This window comes from Tribolium madens, unplaced genomic scaffold (assembly GCF_015345945.1).
Source record: "Tribolium madens isolate multiple individuals breed KSU strain unplaced genomic scaffold, Tmad_KSU_1.1 Scaffold_91;HRSCAF=231;Tcas5.2_LG7, whole genome shotgun sequence".
Lineage (NCBI taxonomy): Eukaryota > Metazoa > Arthropoda > Insecta > Coleoptera > Tenebrionidae > Tribolium > Tribolium madens.
The window spans coordinates 11,836,829-11,853,551 of NW_025401063.1; the positions used below are offsets into that span (position 1 = coordinate 11,836,829).

General features: G+C 32.9%; 2 protein-coding genes across 3 annotated transcripts; both read right to left on the minus strand.

The window, feature by feature from the left end:
• On the minus strand, window positions 1-7,027 carry LOC123011584 (fatty acid 2-hydroxylase). The gene is made up of 7 exons (XM_044409088.1): window positions 6,934-7,027; window positions 2,377-2,610; window positions 2,095-2,320; window positions 873-1,036; window positions 441-573; window positions 271-390; window positions 1-221 (listed from the first exon to the last, which is right to left on the minus strand). The coding sequence occupies exons 1-7, from the start codon at window positions 6,967-6,969 to the stop codon at window positions 136-138; spliced, it is 999 nt and encodes a 332-aa protein (XP_044265023.1). The 5' UTR covers window positions 6,970-7,027; the 3' UTR covers window positions 1-135.
• Window positions 7,028-9,296: 2,269 nt separating this feature from the next.
• On the minus strand, window positions 9,297-16,669 carry LOC123010518 (sodium-dependent neutral amino acid transporter B(0)AT3). Of its 2 annotated transcripts, XM_044407461.1 has the most exons (8): window positions 16,097-16,667; window positions 12,458-12,690; window positions 11,834-12,408; window positions 11,634-11,784; window positions 11,057-11,581; window positions 10,809-11,009; window positions 10,631-10,717; window positions 10,378-10,518 (listed from the first exon to the last, which is right to left on the minus strand). In XM_044407461.1, the coding sequence occupies exons 1-7, from the start codon at window positions 16,368-16,370 to the stop codon at window positions 10,631-10,633; spliced, it is 2,046 nt and encodes a 681-aa protein (XP_044263396.1). In that variant the 5' UTR covers window positions 16,371-16,667; the 3' UTR covers window positions 10,378-10,518. The 2 variants fall into 2 exon arrangements, with proteins under 2 accessions (XP_044263395.1, XP_044263396.1); XM_044407460.1 differs by lacking the exon at window positions 10,631-10,717 and having other exon boundaries at window positions 9,297-10,518; window positions 16,097-16,669.
• Window positions 16,670-16,723: the final 54 nt, after the last annotated feature.

Consider the following 16,723-nt stretch of genomic DNA (forward strand, 5'->3'; position numbering starts at 1 on the left):
TAAATCAAAAAATATATTTGGAATCCTTAAAATAATTTTAATATAACAATAAACTTAAATAAGTATAAATGACTAATAAAAAATCACACTTCTGACGAACACACAATGAAATTTTGGTCAATTTTGTACGTCTTTTCACCATTTAATGGCCATAGCAAGCTGTCTCAATTTAATCGCAGATCCGAAAACCTTATCCCAGAAAACGCTACTGATGCCAAAACCTAAAATCCGGCTTCAGGCAAACCTTCAAACCTTGTCACGTCAACCTACCACTGTCATGGTGTGCAAAATGGTGCTGATTGTGGTAACGCTTCAAATGGTAAAAATAGCTGTCTTCTCTGGGTGAACCGTAATGCAAATAAAAGTGAATCATGTCGTAAATAACATATCCTAAAATTTGAGTAAATTCAGCTGTTTACCAAAAGATCTTTTCGAAATACCTGCTAGCCCTCCTGCTATAACTAAAAAAATAATCGAATCGGGGATGAAAAGCGTACAAATTTCGTAAAACATGTATGCTATTATAGCGGCAGGAAATGGCGGGAATACTAGTCTGCGAGGATCAAAAGGCACCTAAAAATGATAAGAAAATAATGAAAGTAGCGCCTAATTATTATTATTACTTTTTTCTATCGATTGTAATAAATTATTCAAAAAAATATATAATTTCCACAAGACAATCACACCTCATTTCGTTAAAGTATCATTTATTACCATGGCAAAGTTAAGTTGCAACAAAAAGTAATGTCAGATGAGTTAGACATGCAATTAGGCGACAAAATAAATAATCGAAATAAAGAAAACGAAAGAATATGGAATGTACAGGTATTATTCATATTTGTTTAAAATAAAATAAAAAAGTGAATACGTACTTTGTGGTGAAGGCCGTGGATGGCAAAATGCACATAAATCATGACTCTTGATTTCCCGGATGGTTCCATATGGAAAACCCATCGGTGTAAAGAGTACTCTATTAGGGTCCATAAGACGACACCTGATACTACACTTAATACTGTTGGTATAAAGGGGGCTTGATCTGGAACAAATTTTATTGCCATTCGAGAAACAAAAAGTATGACGTAGGCAAAGAGTTCTAAAATTTTTACTAAACGTCAGCAACTCATTATACGTTGCTCTGTTTTTGTGAGGAATACCGTGCAAAAATAAATTTTTTAATTGAAAAAAATGTACTCGTATCTCTGGAACTTGCTTCAAATGTGTTTAAAAAAAACTTCTACTTAACTCAGCTAAAAAAAGATAAAAATTGCCATTATCTACTGTATGACTTTAATTACAAATACGTGCAATTTTTTTTTTATATTTCCAACTCAAAAACTTAGACCTTAATAAAAATTTCATGAAAGAACTAATAAATTAAAGGGGCAAGTGGAAGAAGGTGTTATGTTACAAAAACATATTTATGAAATAATTGAATTATAGTTAAATTAGCGTCCGTGATTATTATTGCGACATGGCTCCATTTAACACTCAGTATCTGCTTAGATTTGAGAGATAGAGCCAAATGCTGAAGGCCACAAGTCGCATCATCCACATCAAAGTGGACTTTTCCGAAAATAAATTTTTGGCCGTTCAAATCATGTATTCTTGACCTTAATTAGCGGAAACGGTGTAGATCTTATAACATTAAACCTGTTCCTGTTGAAAAAAAATATAACTAATTTGTGTCTTATGGTGTACGAAACATTTAACAAACTAGCAAATTCAACAATAAATTAAATCTGACAACATCGGAAATAAAAGAGCTAAAATCTCTAAAAAAAAAAGACTTGAAAAGAATCTGCATTCATTTTTATGCTTGGCTGAGAGTCCTCTATCATCATTCGAGAGTAGGTCGGACACTTTTGAATCACCCTATATAAACGATAAAAAATATAAATAATTTAAACATTGGTTTATCATTTTAGCACCGCTTGATTCTAAATTATTTAAATTTGGTAAAAAGGCTAGGTCGGGTCCTACCCATATTTAAAAATAGCCATTAGATCATATTTGAATACCTGTGTATTATGAAGTTTGCACGCTACAATCTCTTACATATACAATTGATTTTTGTTTAAATAATTAAAGACTCACCTTCCGTGAGCTGCACGTATCTTCTAGTACCATAGGTAATAAAATAAAGAATCACTGGCACCCAAACCAACGGAACCACATACCATGGTGTTATAGTTAAATTCTCCAAAATTGGGTTACCAAACAACCTCAGCTTCCTATCAACTGGTGATATAACCCATTCATTGTATTTCGCCCCCAAGTTGGCCACTTGTGCCAACATGGGCTTATTCCAATCCACTAACGCCTAAAACCCGCCAAACACTATAGAGCCCTCATTTGCAAATATTTTTCAAAAATTACTTCTAAGTCTTCCTGATCACCTTTATTACTACTGTCACGTCCTCCATCTTTGTACTCTCTCAACAAATAATAGGCAGCTTTCGAATGTTGCGTCTGTTGCATCCGTTGTGTGACTTCTTTATCTTCGTAGGGTTTGACATAGTTTATGCCTCCCGGATGATTATTTAAGAATTCGTAAATGTTGTAATTCTTCCCCAAATGATTAATTCGGAAGTGTTTTTCGTCCATGTCGCTCTAGAAAATCGAAATCAATTCTATAATGTGCTTTTAAAGTGAAATCGATTTCGAGTATTCGACTTTGTCATTACATTTCATATGCTTTTTTATTTTGCTCAACTTAAGTGTGTAACCGGATTTAAATTTCAAATTTCCGGTGCAGTTAGCAGTTCAAAGGTATAAAAACCGATAAAAGATAACACCAACACTGGGTTGGTGTCACACATGAATTAAATGTTATGACAACAGGTACATTAAAAAAAAACGGGAAATATAAAAAAAAATAGAAATTTAGAGTTTTTTTTCAATTTTTCCATGGTGTGAACGTGTTTTATTAAAAATAGGTTAAAATATTTTGATGGCATGTCAGTTAAAAATACATAGGTTATATTTGAACAAATTATATTTTCGAATTTAGTAACAAACTGAACAACTAAATAGTTAATTAATTATTTGTACTTTTAGGGCATCCCAAACCCACCTTACGTTTCAGAGTGCGCTCATTTACCTACTTTTTATTAATCATTCCAATGGTACTTTTCCCACTTTAAATTCTGCCGCTAAATTCATAATTTTTAGGTGAACGACGATTTTGGCTTCCTTACTTCACTTAAATGTGGCATTACACATGTTCATAAAAAAAGTTATACGTTGTTAACCATCGATAACAATGTGTTTTATTTCATATCTAGTTTAACAAGATTAACGGAAAAAAATATTATTAAGACTTACTTTGTTAAGTAGAAAATTATTGATTGTATTTATTATACTAAAATGAAATAAATTTAATAAATTTGTAGTAAAAATTACTTTATTCAGAAAAACCTATTTAGAGGACGCTAATGGGGATAAGTCTCCGCGATAACAAAAAAGATGTTGGTATATAATATTTATTTGTATAGTCGTAACCAGGAATATTTGGAATTGACGTATGCAAAGCTTTATTGAGGGTTAAGCAGCTTTGGGGTCGGCCGTAATAATTTTTCACTGCTGGTGGTGGAGAAGATTTACAAAAGAGCCGTATTCAGGAATTTTCGTGGTAGGCTTTTAATTTATTACAGGCATAAATTTGGCAATTTATATATTAAAATAATATTAAAGTGATAATGCAGATCAGTTCATTTCTTATTCTATAATGCGTCTCAAATATTGTTGGTACCAACTATACCTACTATGGAGGACAAAATACTTTAGTCATCAATATCAAAAAATGAATTATTTTTCAGTTTAGGCAGTCGTAGATAAAGTGTACGCATGTGTTGTTGTACGACTTACGGTGGACCTTGACCGTCGATCCCACAGAAATTTGACAGCAAGAATAAACAAATAGGGGGGGTTTTAATTGTTTTTAATTTTATATGTAATTTGATGTGTGTAATGGTAAAGTTTGTAAAGTATTTTAATGTGAGATTTTCTTGACGTAGGGCTGGCTGAGAACAGATTAACTTACAGAATTGTTGACTACAATTGTTAAAACCATTACGAAACGACACAGATTTTTCATAGCAACTATTTCATTGGAAACATAATCTCCCTATACGTCCAGGATTCAAGAAATAAACTTTTTTTACGTCCATACGAAAATCATTGGTAACAAAGTATGTTTATTAGTGTAGCTTCAAAGGTACAGTCACGTACCTCACTGACGTCACACTAATAGCGCGTATTGGAGGTAACTACATAACCTAAAAATATATTGGGCAAACACTAGGTTTAAGGAACATATAGCTCATTTAAGATATAACAGATTTGAAAAATCAAGTGTGGCCCAATAATTTTTTTTAAAAAGACCATAGAATCAATGAAACTAATGTAAAAATTATTAGAGTAGTCAATAATTGTAAATTTCTTGACGCTTTCGAGAGTCTTGAAATATTTAAAAATAGAGTTAAGCTTATGAATCCAGACAACGGCCCCATTCCCTTTTCTCCGTTCTACTTGTTAGTTGGGGGTAGGGAAAGTGAAAGTCGAAAAAATTAGTATATAAGGCATTAACATAAATTAGTTTTTATTCTCACCTGAGGATGACCACTTTGTGGTTAAAACGCGTTGTGTTTGAAATAAAAGTTTGGTGTGACGCGTTTAATCGTGTTTTTGTTCAAGGAGTTGAAAAGCAATAAATGTGACCCAATAATTGAATGTAAAATCATTTATTTTTAAACAGAAAGAGAATTGTAAACAATACCTTATAGTTTAATATAATAATGAAAATTCCGGAAAAAATTCACTACAGCTGCTTGCTGCTTCTTATTATCGCCGTCAAAATAAACATTCATGGTGCAATATAAAATGTAACCCTGACAGGGGAACAGGTGATCAGCTCATGCTTGGCCAATACGCATATAAAAGCTGTTGTCAACATGGTTATGCAACAACCAATTCGCAATAGTGGCAGAATGCATTGGAACTTGTATGAAATACAATGGGAAAATTAGTTTTAAGAGAGTATCTATACTCGTTTTCATATTAATGTGCATCGAAAGGGATCATTTTAAGGTGGCAACCATGCGAAAATTCAAACAATCCTAAACTCAATCTTCCCTAAAAATTATTTTTTCAAATAAATGTGTACCCCATATAGCAAAAAATAGTTAAAATTAACAACGTAATCAACATAGGATAGCAAACATAAAGATTTTTGTCATTGTTGATGTGATTAAATTTGTTTTGAATGACATTAATGACACTTTCTGTGTAAATCGGACTTTAAATTAAAGATTCATTTAGACTTCTACAACCTACATGATGCACATTAATATGAAAAAGAGTAGAGTCGAATAGTTCAATTTGGTTGCATCAAGTACAATCATGAATTACTTTGATTGTAATGTAGTATTATCATTAATTCATTGTACAGGGTATTTCACACAACTTTACGAGTCTTGCGCCTAATGTACGCACCCAAATATACAAAAGTCACAAAACACTGGATACAAAAAATACACATTTAATAATTTAATTTTTGAAAACCCGTGACAGTAGTTGTCAAACTAATCACTGTTTCATTAATAGTCATAAACTGCAGCTTTCAGAAACAATTATCATTTGTTCTATCAAGAGACGACATGAATATGATTCTAGTTTATCTATCTTAACCACTAACTAACTAAAAACGTTGTAATTTTTGAAAGGATGAACAAACTAGATAAGATTATCCAATTTTTCTAAATTTGTAATCGAGTTCGTATCGGAATATGTATTATTGATTGCATCTTACAAGCGCAGGCCTCCTAAAATTATGTGAAACACTCTGTACAGGATGTCCCACGACTAATAATGAGACTGAAAAATTTTTGAAGCAACCAACATTATATTTCATAGATAACGTGGATATTAAAATATTTCCACACTTTAGATGCGTATCAAGTACCTCTTTATCCACTAGTGGAATAAAGTAACTTTATTCCACTGTTATGACCAGCGCACCGCGTAACAGCTTACTACGTTTAACCGAAAGCACATTTGGCGTGACGTTTAAATGTCAGTTTAATTTTTAATTAAGTTTGGAATAATTTGGGCCTATGATTGTGGATAAAACGTTATATTGCAGTCGTGTGTTAGTCGCGTTTTATCCACTTAAGAAAATTAACCGCTCGAACTTACGTTCTCGCGGTTAAACATTCTAGCGTGGATAAAACGCAACCTAACACACTCTTACAATAAATAACTATTAATCGATTATTTATCGTGACAACATTTAATTTTATAACATTAAATTTACATCATCGGCACGGAGATGTCCCAAGTAAACTGAATTCTAAGATTGTATTTTAAGCCAAAATAAATCTATATTGTCAGCACTTTGTAACTTTGTAAAAATCGAAGTTTATTTTGCTGCAAATAGTTAGATTGTCAAAAGTGTTGCCTCACACAAATACGGTTCAATTTGTTTTAAATTTTTACTAAGTAATATTATTATTTTTTGATTATTTCTCATAAGCTGTTACATATTAGCCAATTGAAGACAATAACAATAATAAAATCTTTTAACTCGACCAATTAACCAGTCCCTGTTCCAGTCTCCGCTGATCTGTAAATCTTAACAAAATTTTTATCGTGAGACTGCAATTATTAAACAGACACATCAAACTTTATCGATTCTTGTGGCAAATGCAATGAGGACAAGTAAACAGCACGAAACTAAATAGTAATCGATCGAATATCCACGCAATGTGCGAGCTTTTTAGTTTCATCTAAAAAAAACACATGTTTTCAAGACAGTCGATTCAATTAATTATTTATATTTTTTTATATTTATTATTTATATATAATTAATTATTTATATAAACAAATCACTATCAATGTATAATAAAAAACAAAATGTTTAATTTTTATACTCACATTTGTTGTATCTACGTACACTTGCTCGTCTTTCATTCCCACTAAGTCAAAAAATCTATTTCCAAATTGAGTATTCTTCAAACTAATGGCGCTTATCAGCAGGTCTTATCAGCGGGTTTTCGTGTTATTTACTTTCGTATCTAATAAATGTAACACTCTAATAATGACAGGTACTTTTTAATTTTGCAAAATTGTAGTTTTCATGTTAGTGTCAAAGTTGTAGCTTTTTACGTCCTTACGTGTATTAATTGCAAAATTATGGTTCTTTTTGTCTAATTTATTTATTCTGATAACTGATGAACTGAGTTCTTAAATGAAATTTACATAATCCTAGATAGCATACCAACAAGGTGAATCAGTATTTATCAGATCATGGCCATGATGTATTTTGGTGAATAGTTTTTGAAGTATTGTTGACTCACATTTGTTTTATTATAAAGATTAAAGAAAATGAAAAGTGTGACATGAGGGGTTGGGAGCGGCCGATATTGCTAACGTGGAAGTTACAGAAAACAGTAATTAGGTAGATTTGCTCGTTGACACACCTAAATGCTAGTTAGAAAATACATATTTTTATCATCTTCTTGCTTAAAGAGGGCGGTAACCTTGTAGAACTCATATAAATAATTGATCATGTTTATGTCTTAATTGTTTGAAATCGTGTCTTTATTATAAATAAGGATCTACAAAAATATAAATACATGACCTTGGGTAGTTTAGAAATAATGGTAGCTACTTTACATACGTCAATCATAGCGACACCAAAATATTACTGTGCCAATTAACCATGTTTTTTTGTACAATTCGAAAACTACATTTCCGGTTTTCCTTTTTCGTGTTGTGAAACCAAACATTTATTAGGTACCTACATCTTCACATACCGTTATCACATTGAAAAGTGTGTCAGAAAATCGGCAATAAAGCTTTTGGACGATTTGTGAGCAAATTAATTTGAGACGATTTTACAAATTAGATCGTATTTTAATAGGTCTGTGTGTCATATTTGTACATTTTAATTTCGACAATGAAAATATACGTATAGTTTCGTTTCGAGGTTGTTTTGTTAAAAACTGCAACATAAATCATCAAAAGTCTATACATATCTACTAATTTGTTATCTAAAATAATTACCAATTTGTTAATTGAGAATTTATGAGTACCCATATAAGTTACAACATGTAATAATAATAAAACATTATTTCTAGGCTTTCACCTAAAGTAAAGTTTACAAACAGAAAATTAATTTATTTGGCCGTCAACTGAAAAGTGCGGAATTTTTCGGGTGAACGGGAATGAAGTGACAGTTTTTTGTATGTTTAGGTCTAAATTTGTCTTCTTATTTTTATTACTTTGTTATTTAAAAATCAAATAAACACTAGCGAAAATTAAAATTTTTAATCAGTTCATTACTTATTCTTGTCGCACCAACATAGACCACGTCTTCTACCAACGTAAATAATTATAAATAGCATCACATGTTGTCTTCATTAAGCAAAACTACTTTGCTATGTTAAACAATTTATATTAAAAGTTATTGACATTTAAAATCCACTTTTTATGATCATACGTACGGTTTGTTTATTATATTTAACCACTTGTAATTAAAAACCATCCGATAACAGTTGTCACACTTTTACATTATTTTACTTTCGTTTGAAAAATAGTCACTGGCAAAATACACCGTCTTGATTCTTTCACAATTCAGCATTGCTTTTCAATAAAATACCGAATCTTTGATAAATATGCACAACGTTTGTTATCTCCGGAAGATTAAATTGATGCAACTCATAAAGCTTTCCGGAACCTAGGACAAGAAGTCCTTTTTACACGGAACTCGGTACGATACTGAAGTCCGCGTTTAGCGTCCTCGTTGATTACTACAGATCGAAGTGTTATTATGTGCAACAGTCACAACATTCGACGGAAAACCAAACTTTTCCACACATAAAAAAGTCGAAATTTTTAAGGAAGCAAGAATTAGCCTTGTTATCGTATTTGATGGTCTTGTAAAACGATAATTAACCAAGGTGAAGTAGTATTGTTTAGCAATGCAAATATTCAATTAAACTTTTGGCCTGTTTGTTTTAGTTTCGATTTTTCTAATTGTATTTATCTGTAAAAACTAATAATACTTATTGTATTTGCTTTTTACAGTAAAAGTGTCGGCCTATAGGCGTGTAATGCTTCAATAATCATTTACATGGCCATTAACACATTTGACTGTAATCATCAAAGTGTGACACTGGGTGTTGATGATGGAGCATTGTTACGGTTACAGCGCATAAAACTTTTCCAATACAACCAAAATTCTTACCTTCACAGAGCTGGTAGTAAAGGTCACTATGGTTAAAAAAATAAAAAACAAATTTTCATGCTTTTTTATTTCTAAATACACAATTTCCTCCGTGTTACATAAGAATTTTAATATGTAAACAATTCTTACAACAGTCTTGCATTATTTGAACCTAAATTCAACCTTTCCTAAAAAATAACTAAATTTAAATTTTTACTGAAGCGTTCGAGAGGGAATCCCCTCCTAAATTGTTATTGTGAAAATGTTTTCTATCGACTAAAGTCACAATGTTTTTCAGAAAATAATCCCTAAATGTATTTTCTGAGCAATTCGCGATATAATAAATTGTACTATTATTATATTAATCGTTTTCAAAAAATAATTTAAGAATATATGCAACCAGGCATACACTCTTGGTATGTGCAGAATGTTAAAGTGTGCAACATTTGAAAAAATTCCAAGAATAAACATTGAAGATACAAAAATTGTCAAACGCAGTGTGTTGAGAAAAGATTCATTCTTCGAGTGGAAGAAAAATAACCACACTGAGCTTGAGTCAGGCACACACATTTATTATTTTTCGGTTTAAAATGGGGTCTAACGTGCATCGATAACAAAATAAAATTAAAAAAAAATGGTTTATTGGATGAACAGTACAAAAGAAAATGGGAAATGATTCTACTGAGTATTAAACATTAATTATTGTTTCTTCGTTCAATACTTAATTGGCTAAGGCGAGGTTTTGAACCGCGCCAAGCTTATTTAGGCTACTAACCTAATATCAACAAGCTTTGCTTTAATATAGTATTTAGCCAATGTTGTAATACAACATGTCATCACATTTTAATCACTCATGCAAAAAATATACCGTTTACAACATTTTGGCACTATACTATAATTCGATAAATTCTTTTAACACAATCTGCATCTTCTAGGAATTAAATAAGTACTCGTATTTACACTATTTACAATGTAAAATACACCAATTGTTTACAACAACTAACCTAAAGCTAGTAACAATTGGATTATTGTTTAGAGACGTCTTAACACTTTTGATTACTCAAAATAGAAAATAAATAAATTGGGAAGAAAGATTTTGTGATGTCGGGCCTTCAATCTAAGAAAAATATCACATTTCATTAACTATTCTAAGACATCTCTTTTCAATAATCATCAATAACTTCCATACGAAAGCTTTTTTCTAGACGGCTATTGACTTGAGGCCCATCATCGTCATCCGAATCGTCGTGGTACTCCCCCAAAGGATCAACGTCATCCTCTTCATCGTCCAACTGGAAAAATTAGTGTTAGTTTCAAGCAGAACAATCTGAACATGCAAGACATGCCGAAAAATTTCAGGAATCATGCACCGCCACCCAATCAGAATCCAACTAATTTACTTACTTAAACTTCGAAATCTCCAATTGTAAATTTATTTTTGAGCGTGTTGGTAGCAGTGATACATGGTCCATCCGGACTTGTTAATTGCTCCTAACCAATTAAATTAAGTTAGCTACTACATGGTCTCTTACACAGTTAGTATTATTGGCTGTTAAAATACACAAAGTGGAAGCAAACTTACATCAACGTCTGTGATCATTTCTTTGGTAGACACTGTTGTGTCAATTCTTCTGATGGAACCTTCGTGAATGTTGATATCCATCTTCAGGCATTGGTAGCGTCTCAAGAGGAACACCATTGGAATAGGGAGAACCCCAGCAGCGATCATTGCGACTGCTATAGCCAAAACCCAGCCCGGATAAACCGTTTCTACAGCTTTACCCTAAGAAAACAATTTAACAAAAATTTAAATAAAATTGCCAGTAGTACCAAATCAGGAATCCAAACTTCATACGACGGGTGCTTTTTTACCATGTCTGCAATGGAAGCAATCAAGATGGCGGTCATTATAATCGGCGCTAAGAACCTCCAAGTCAGCTGCCAATACACCCCCGGCTTAATTCCGGTCATATCTTGAATATCCTTTGTAAATTTTTCGTGTCCGTAAACATAAATTACAGAAATCATTTCCATTAATGCTACAAGAACCAATCCGATGGTAGCAGCAAAGGAATCGAACATTTTCAGCCAATATTCGCCAGCTCCTGTTGTGAAGATCATACCGATGCAAAAACAGACGACACAGACAAACGCTGTGATGTATTGCTTTCTGATTCTTTTGAGGATCTCTATATCAAAGATGGTACAAAGCATTCCTTCCAAAATGCCGATTTGTGACCCAATTCCAAGAGAAAGAAGCATCAAGAAGAAAATCACAGCCCAGAAAGGAGCACCTGGTAGCTCGACAATGGCTTGTGTAAACACAATGAAAGCTAAACCAGTTCCTTGGGCGGCCTAAAATAGGGTTGTTAGAGAAGCAAATCAGAAAAAAAAAACATTTACTAACTCCACTCAATTCATCTGATAACGAACAAGTCCGAAGTTGTGCCAAAGTAGAATTGTCTAAATTTTTAACTGCTTCCTCGTACATCGTCGTCGAAATATCTACCGCTTTTGCTTTAGCAAAATGTCCATTACTAATCAGGAACTGTATATTGCTGCAAATTTGTCAATTATTTTTTTTATTTTATTAACCTTTCAACTTACTGCTCCAAGCATTTGTCGACATTGCTCACAGCTTTGAATCCCAAAATGGCGAAAATAACAACACTGGCGTAAATCGCAGTGAAGGCATTACAAATTGACACTAGGATCACGTCTCGGACGCAGTTATTCTTTGGCGTGTTGTACGACCCGAAAGCGATCAGTGACCCGAAAGCCAACCCAAAGGAGTAAAACACTTGGGTGGCAGCTTCAAGCCACACTTTTGGATCAAGGAGTTTTTCGACTTTGGGGGTATACATGTGAGCCAAACCTGCACTGGCGCCTTTGAGAGTGATTCCCCGGATGAAGAATATTGTCAGAACAAGATACGGGAACATAGAGGTAAAGTAAACAACTTTGCCCGAGCTTTGAATGCCTTTCATGACAATGAAAAACACAATGATCCACGAGAGAAGTAGACAGAGGACGATCCACCAGCGGGGAATCCCCGGATCTTCGATGCTGGTAGCGGCGTCGAGTGTGGTGCGATACCAGAAGTAGGCGGTGGCGGAGGATTTGTCGCACTCGGAGACCACGGTGCCATTCACCACGGGGCAGTTTTCCCAAGGCAGAGGGTACTATATACAAAAACTTATTAATTTTTGAAGGTCGCCAACTGAGTCTCACCTGAAAGCTGTTGAAGAAGTAATAAAAACACCACGTGATGATGACATTGTAATATAGAGCTACGAAGAAAGTGACGATACACGACGAAATTCCGATGCCACCCAGCCAAGGATGGATAGTATTCCAGACACCCAAAGAGCCCAATCTCATCTTCTGGCCAATTCCCAGCTCTATGAGAAAGAGCGGAATGCCTTCAAGGATCAACATAACGGCGAAAGGAATTAGAAAAGCACCTGAAAAAGCCATGAATTATTTTCACACTTGAAGGACTTTTGGCTAAAATTATAGGTGGCAGTCCTGACGTAGATTTTTCTAAAAATATGAAATATTTCTTTACGTAAGGAGAGGTGTGACTGGACGTCAATGTTTGTTTGTTCCGAAAAATGTAAAAATTAAATCGAATTGGATTTTGTCGTTAGCACAGCAATGATAAAGGGTGATAAAGTAAATCCATGAATTGATTTGCTTGATTAACTGTGTATTAACTATTTGAGATAACAGCTGAGGATCGATTATTATTTGTATGTACAATATGTCTTAATAAGTATTATCAACAAATCATCTGGATGTAAGAATTTTGAATAACACTTGGAGCAAATAATTCATGATTTGTTATATATAAGTCACAATAGAGGTTTAAATTGCTTCCAATTAATCTGTGTAAAGGCGAGGAGACAGTTTATGGACAGGTGGGAGCAATTCGTTTTAATTTTCTTTCAGAAATGTCGAGTTTTCTAATATAATTAACTACATACATATTAGTATCTAACTTTTTATTTTTTTCAGTTTTATTTCTCAATCTTTTTTTAGCATATTTTTATGCTTTTAATGCCAAATTCACAATTAAATTGAATTAAAATGATTGTAATTTTTTATTCTACAACTTTTAAAAGCGACGACTTCAATTATTGTCTGAGATCAGTCAGTCCGTGATGCTTATGACATTTTTTGCACGATTGATTTTTGTTAGTTTTTTTTTTAATAAAATATTTAAGAAATGTTCTAGAACGACAAAATATTTTGACTTTCTAGAACATTTTTGAATGCTTATTGACTTAGCAACAATAAACAAAATACTTACCAACGAGTTTGGGATAGCAACGAGTAAATACAACAACTTAATGTCTTAGAAACAGACGTAGTAAACAATCGAATCGCGCAAAAAAGATTTAAACGGCTTTGTTTTAAAAAAATGTAAATATGATACTGTACTGCTATAACATACAATACTCTTGTTAATATAATAATTAATACAGTCCGATCAACAAGTCTGTCTATCAAGCAAGCGTAGAAATTTATAACGTATGTCTGTGGAAGATAAAATGTCACAATGACAAATGAGAAATGTCAAAATATATTTTTATGTAAATTATGACAGGAAACCGTGGTGAACGATTTTTATGAATAAACACCAACAAAATCTTATTTTAGTTTGTTTTGAGACGTTTCATAGAATAATTTAATTTAATTAGCTCAATGTTTTAATTTTTATAAAATAATATTTTGACATCTAGATAACATACTAACTGCCATGTAACATACGTTCTCAACTAGGACGCATACTTGATAGAAAGACTTTTTGATAGCACTGTATAATAATTAATATAATACATACGTGTAATTATTACCATTCTTGATGAATGAAACAAAACTTATTGTTTTATAGACAATATTTACATTAGACTTATTGTTTTATTCTTGTTCTCACCCGAGGATGGTCGAAATGTGTGTGTGTAAAAAATTAAGTTTGGTGTTTTTGGGAAGACACCGAGTTTTCATAATAATTAATGTAATAATAATAGTTAATGTAAGAAACCAGATTTTAAAAACATATCTTTTTTCCCTGAAACCACTATTTGCAAAATCTTATTTGCTAATCGAATTTCTTTCATATCAGACATCCATTACCCTCCAACGCCATGTTAATCTCATCACCGTCACTAGAAGAAAAACTTTCAACCTCTTTGCAAGTTTTTCCTTCTATATTTCGTATCTTACACACTGCAGTTACCTCTTTTTCCATTAAAAGCGGTTCAAAATTCCGATTAAGCTCGTTATCTCAGCAGGAGCAAAAGTAAAATGTTTGTTTGGTCGTAACGACGCAATTGCTCAGAATCGATAGGGAAAACTGGGACAATCTCCTTCCTCACGGTATGTGGGTCGCAAAACACCGGAAAATCCAACACGTCCGAAAAACAAAAGACATTTTCGACACAAAAATATGAAGTGTGTGGAATGCGGCTTCAATTATAGCAGCTCTTCTTGATTTTATAAATAGGTCGCTTCGGAAATAAATCAGTCAACTGTTGGATGGACACGATTTACTTATATTTTGTTTATTAGGGTTTTAAACTAGGGTTGAGAATATATTTGAAGAGGCAAAACTCATGAATAACTCAAATTTCTTAAAAAGGTTACCTACAGGAGCAAATGAGAGGTCGACAGGAATATTGATTTGTTGCAAGTATACTAACGGAAACAGTTTTTAGTTATTACAAAAATATGTAATATAATAACAAATCGTTGCATGGTAGGACTAAAATATTACATTGTAACCAAATATTAATTATTTATTTCGAACCTATTTTTAGAACAACGTCAAACGAAAAGCTAGAAATTTTAATCAATGGATGGAGAGCGTCAGACCGAAGCTCAGTCAAAATCAATTTCATTTTAGCAGGAAGATCAAATTCCTGCATATAGGAAGTACAAAACTTCCAGATTCAATACAAATGTTTGGAATCCGATGTCAATGAATTTTTCATTGGTTGATATTTCTAATGTTTCTTGTTATCGTATATGAATTACCACCTGCATTCAAATATTCCACTATGATAATTTTATTAAACGAATTAATCAATATTGTTGTTTAGTAACATTTTTAATTGACTGTATATTCTCTATATGGTCCAAGTGTTGTTAAGACATCAACGGTATAATTCAGTTCAATAAGAGCAAGGTCAAGATTGGCCGTTGTGAAGGGGAAGACAAAAATACGCACACCTGGACCTCAGAGATTCAGACAAGAAGAAAAAAATTTGAACACCTTGTCTAATATTGTAATTTAATAATTATTTTATTTTTAATGCATGGCTTAAATGTCTAAACGAATAAAAATACTCAAATAACAAAATTTGAAATACACAAGGTCTCATATTTTATTACTACCAACAAATAACAGTTGTATAAAAATTGTAAAAAAAGAGAAGAAAAAATAGAATAAATAGGTAATGAATGAATATGTTTTAAGAATAAAAACAAAAATATCGATATATTCGTGTTAATATAAAGTTAACATTTTTTAAACAAAAGTTAAAATAAACGAACACAGTGCAAACAATAAATTGTTTAGTGCAATAATTTAGCGACTTCTAATTTTCCCAACGCTTAAATTTATTTTTGTTCCTTGAATTGAACGTCCTTGATTCGATCGAATTTTATTGGCACAATCTAAGACTTAAAAATAAATTTAAAGACTTATAAACAGTAGTTTTGTAACAAGACACGGTGGAATTATCGAAACAAAATTGCAAATTTCACACAAATTATATTGACATTTGCAAGTTGTTTGAATTTAAATACAATATAGTTTGTTATTTCCATAAATGATAAATTCGCGTGGTGCTCCGTGTGACTTACCTCCGCCGTTCTGTTGACACAAATAGGGAAACCTCCAAATATTCCCTAATCCCACCGAGTACCCGATAATTGACAAAAAGAATTGCATTTTTCCGGACCACGCCGCTCTATCCGGATCCTGGTCGATGGGAGCGCTTCCCCTGGAGATGATCGAGCCTCGAGGGCCCTGCAGCACGATGGTGACACCCGGCTTGCCCCCTTCGGGGCCATTCCGGGTGTTGAGTGGAGCTAGTTCGTGGCCGTTCCGGGTCATTTCCGGAGTTTTTGTTGACATAAGTTCGTACAAGCACTGGAAACTTACAACACACGTGAACTTTGCGACTGGACAGTTTTAACCCATGGCTTCAGCAGAATGGCTCGATCGATAAGACATGTGCTTCAAGCGATTTTCAACTCTAGAAAAAGCAGCGAAATCAAAGCACAGAGGAACGTTGCCGGCAGACTGAACCAACGAATGTTGAGGCGTTCATGAGAGGATTGTTCGGAGAGTTTCGTCCTGAAACGAGCTTTCAGCAGAAAACAGTTTTGAGTAAAATTATTAGGACACAAGTAAGGACGAATCGGTGGAAATTTATGTACATAAGGGAGGAATGTAAAAGGATTTTCATAGATATAAATTATCACAAG

Bases quoted from the DNA above. Each gene is read 5' to 3' on its own strand.
- LOC123011584 (XM_044409088.1), bottom strand. From the start codon at position 6,969: ATGAAAGACGAGCAAGTGTACGTAGATACAACAAAT. The intron at 1,037-2,094 runs GTGAGTCTTTAA...AATTTGTTCCAG, and splicing joins ATACGTGCAGCTCACGGAAG to ATCAAGCCCCCTTTATACCA. The intron at 391-440 runs GTATTTCGAAAA...CTCAAATTTTAG, and splicing joins TATAGCAGGAGGGCTAGCAG to GATATGTTATTTACGACATG.
- LOC123010518 (XM_044407460.1), bottom strand. From the start codon at position 16,370: ATGTCAACAAAAACTCCGGAAATGACCCGGAACGGCCACGAACTAGCT. The intron at 12,691-16,096 runs GTAAGTCACACG...TGGCTTTTTCAG, and splicing joins GTGTCAACAGAACGGCGGAG to GTGCTTTTCTAATTCCTTTC. The intron at 11,582-11,633 runs GTTAGTAAATGT...ACCCTATTTTAG, and splicing joins TATCAGATGAATTGAGTGGA to GCCGCCCAAGGAACTGGTTT.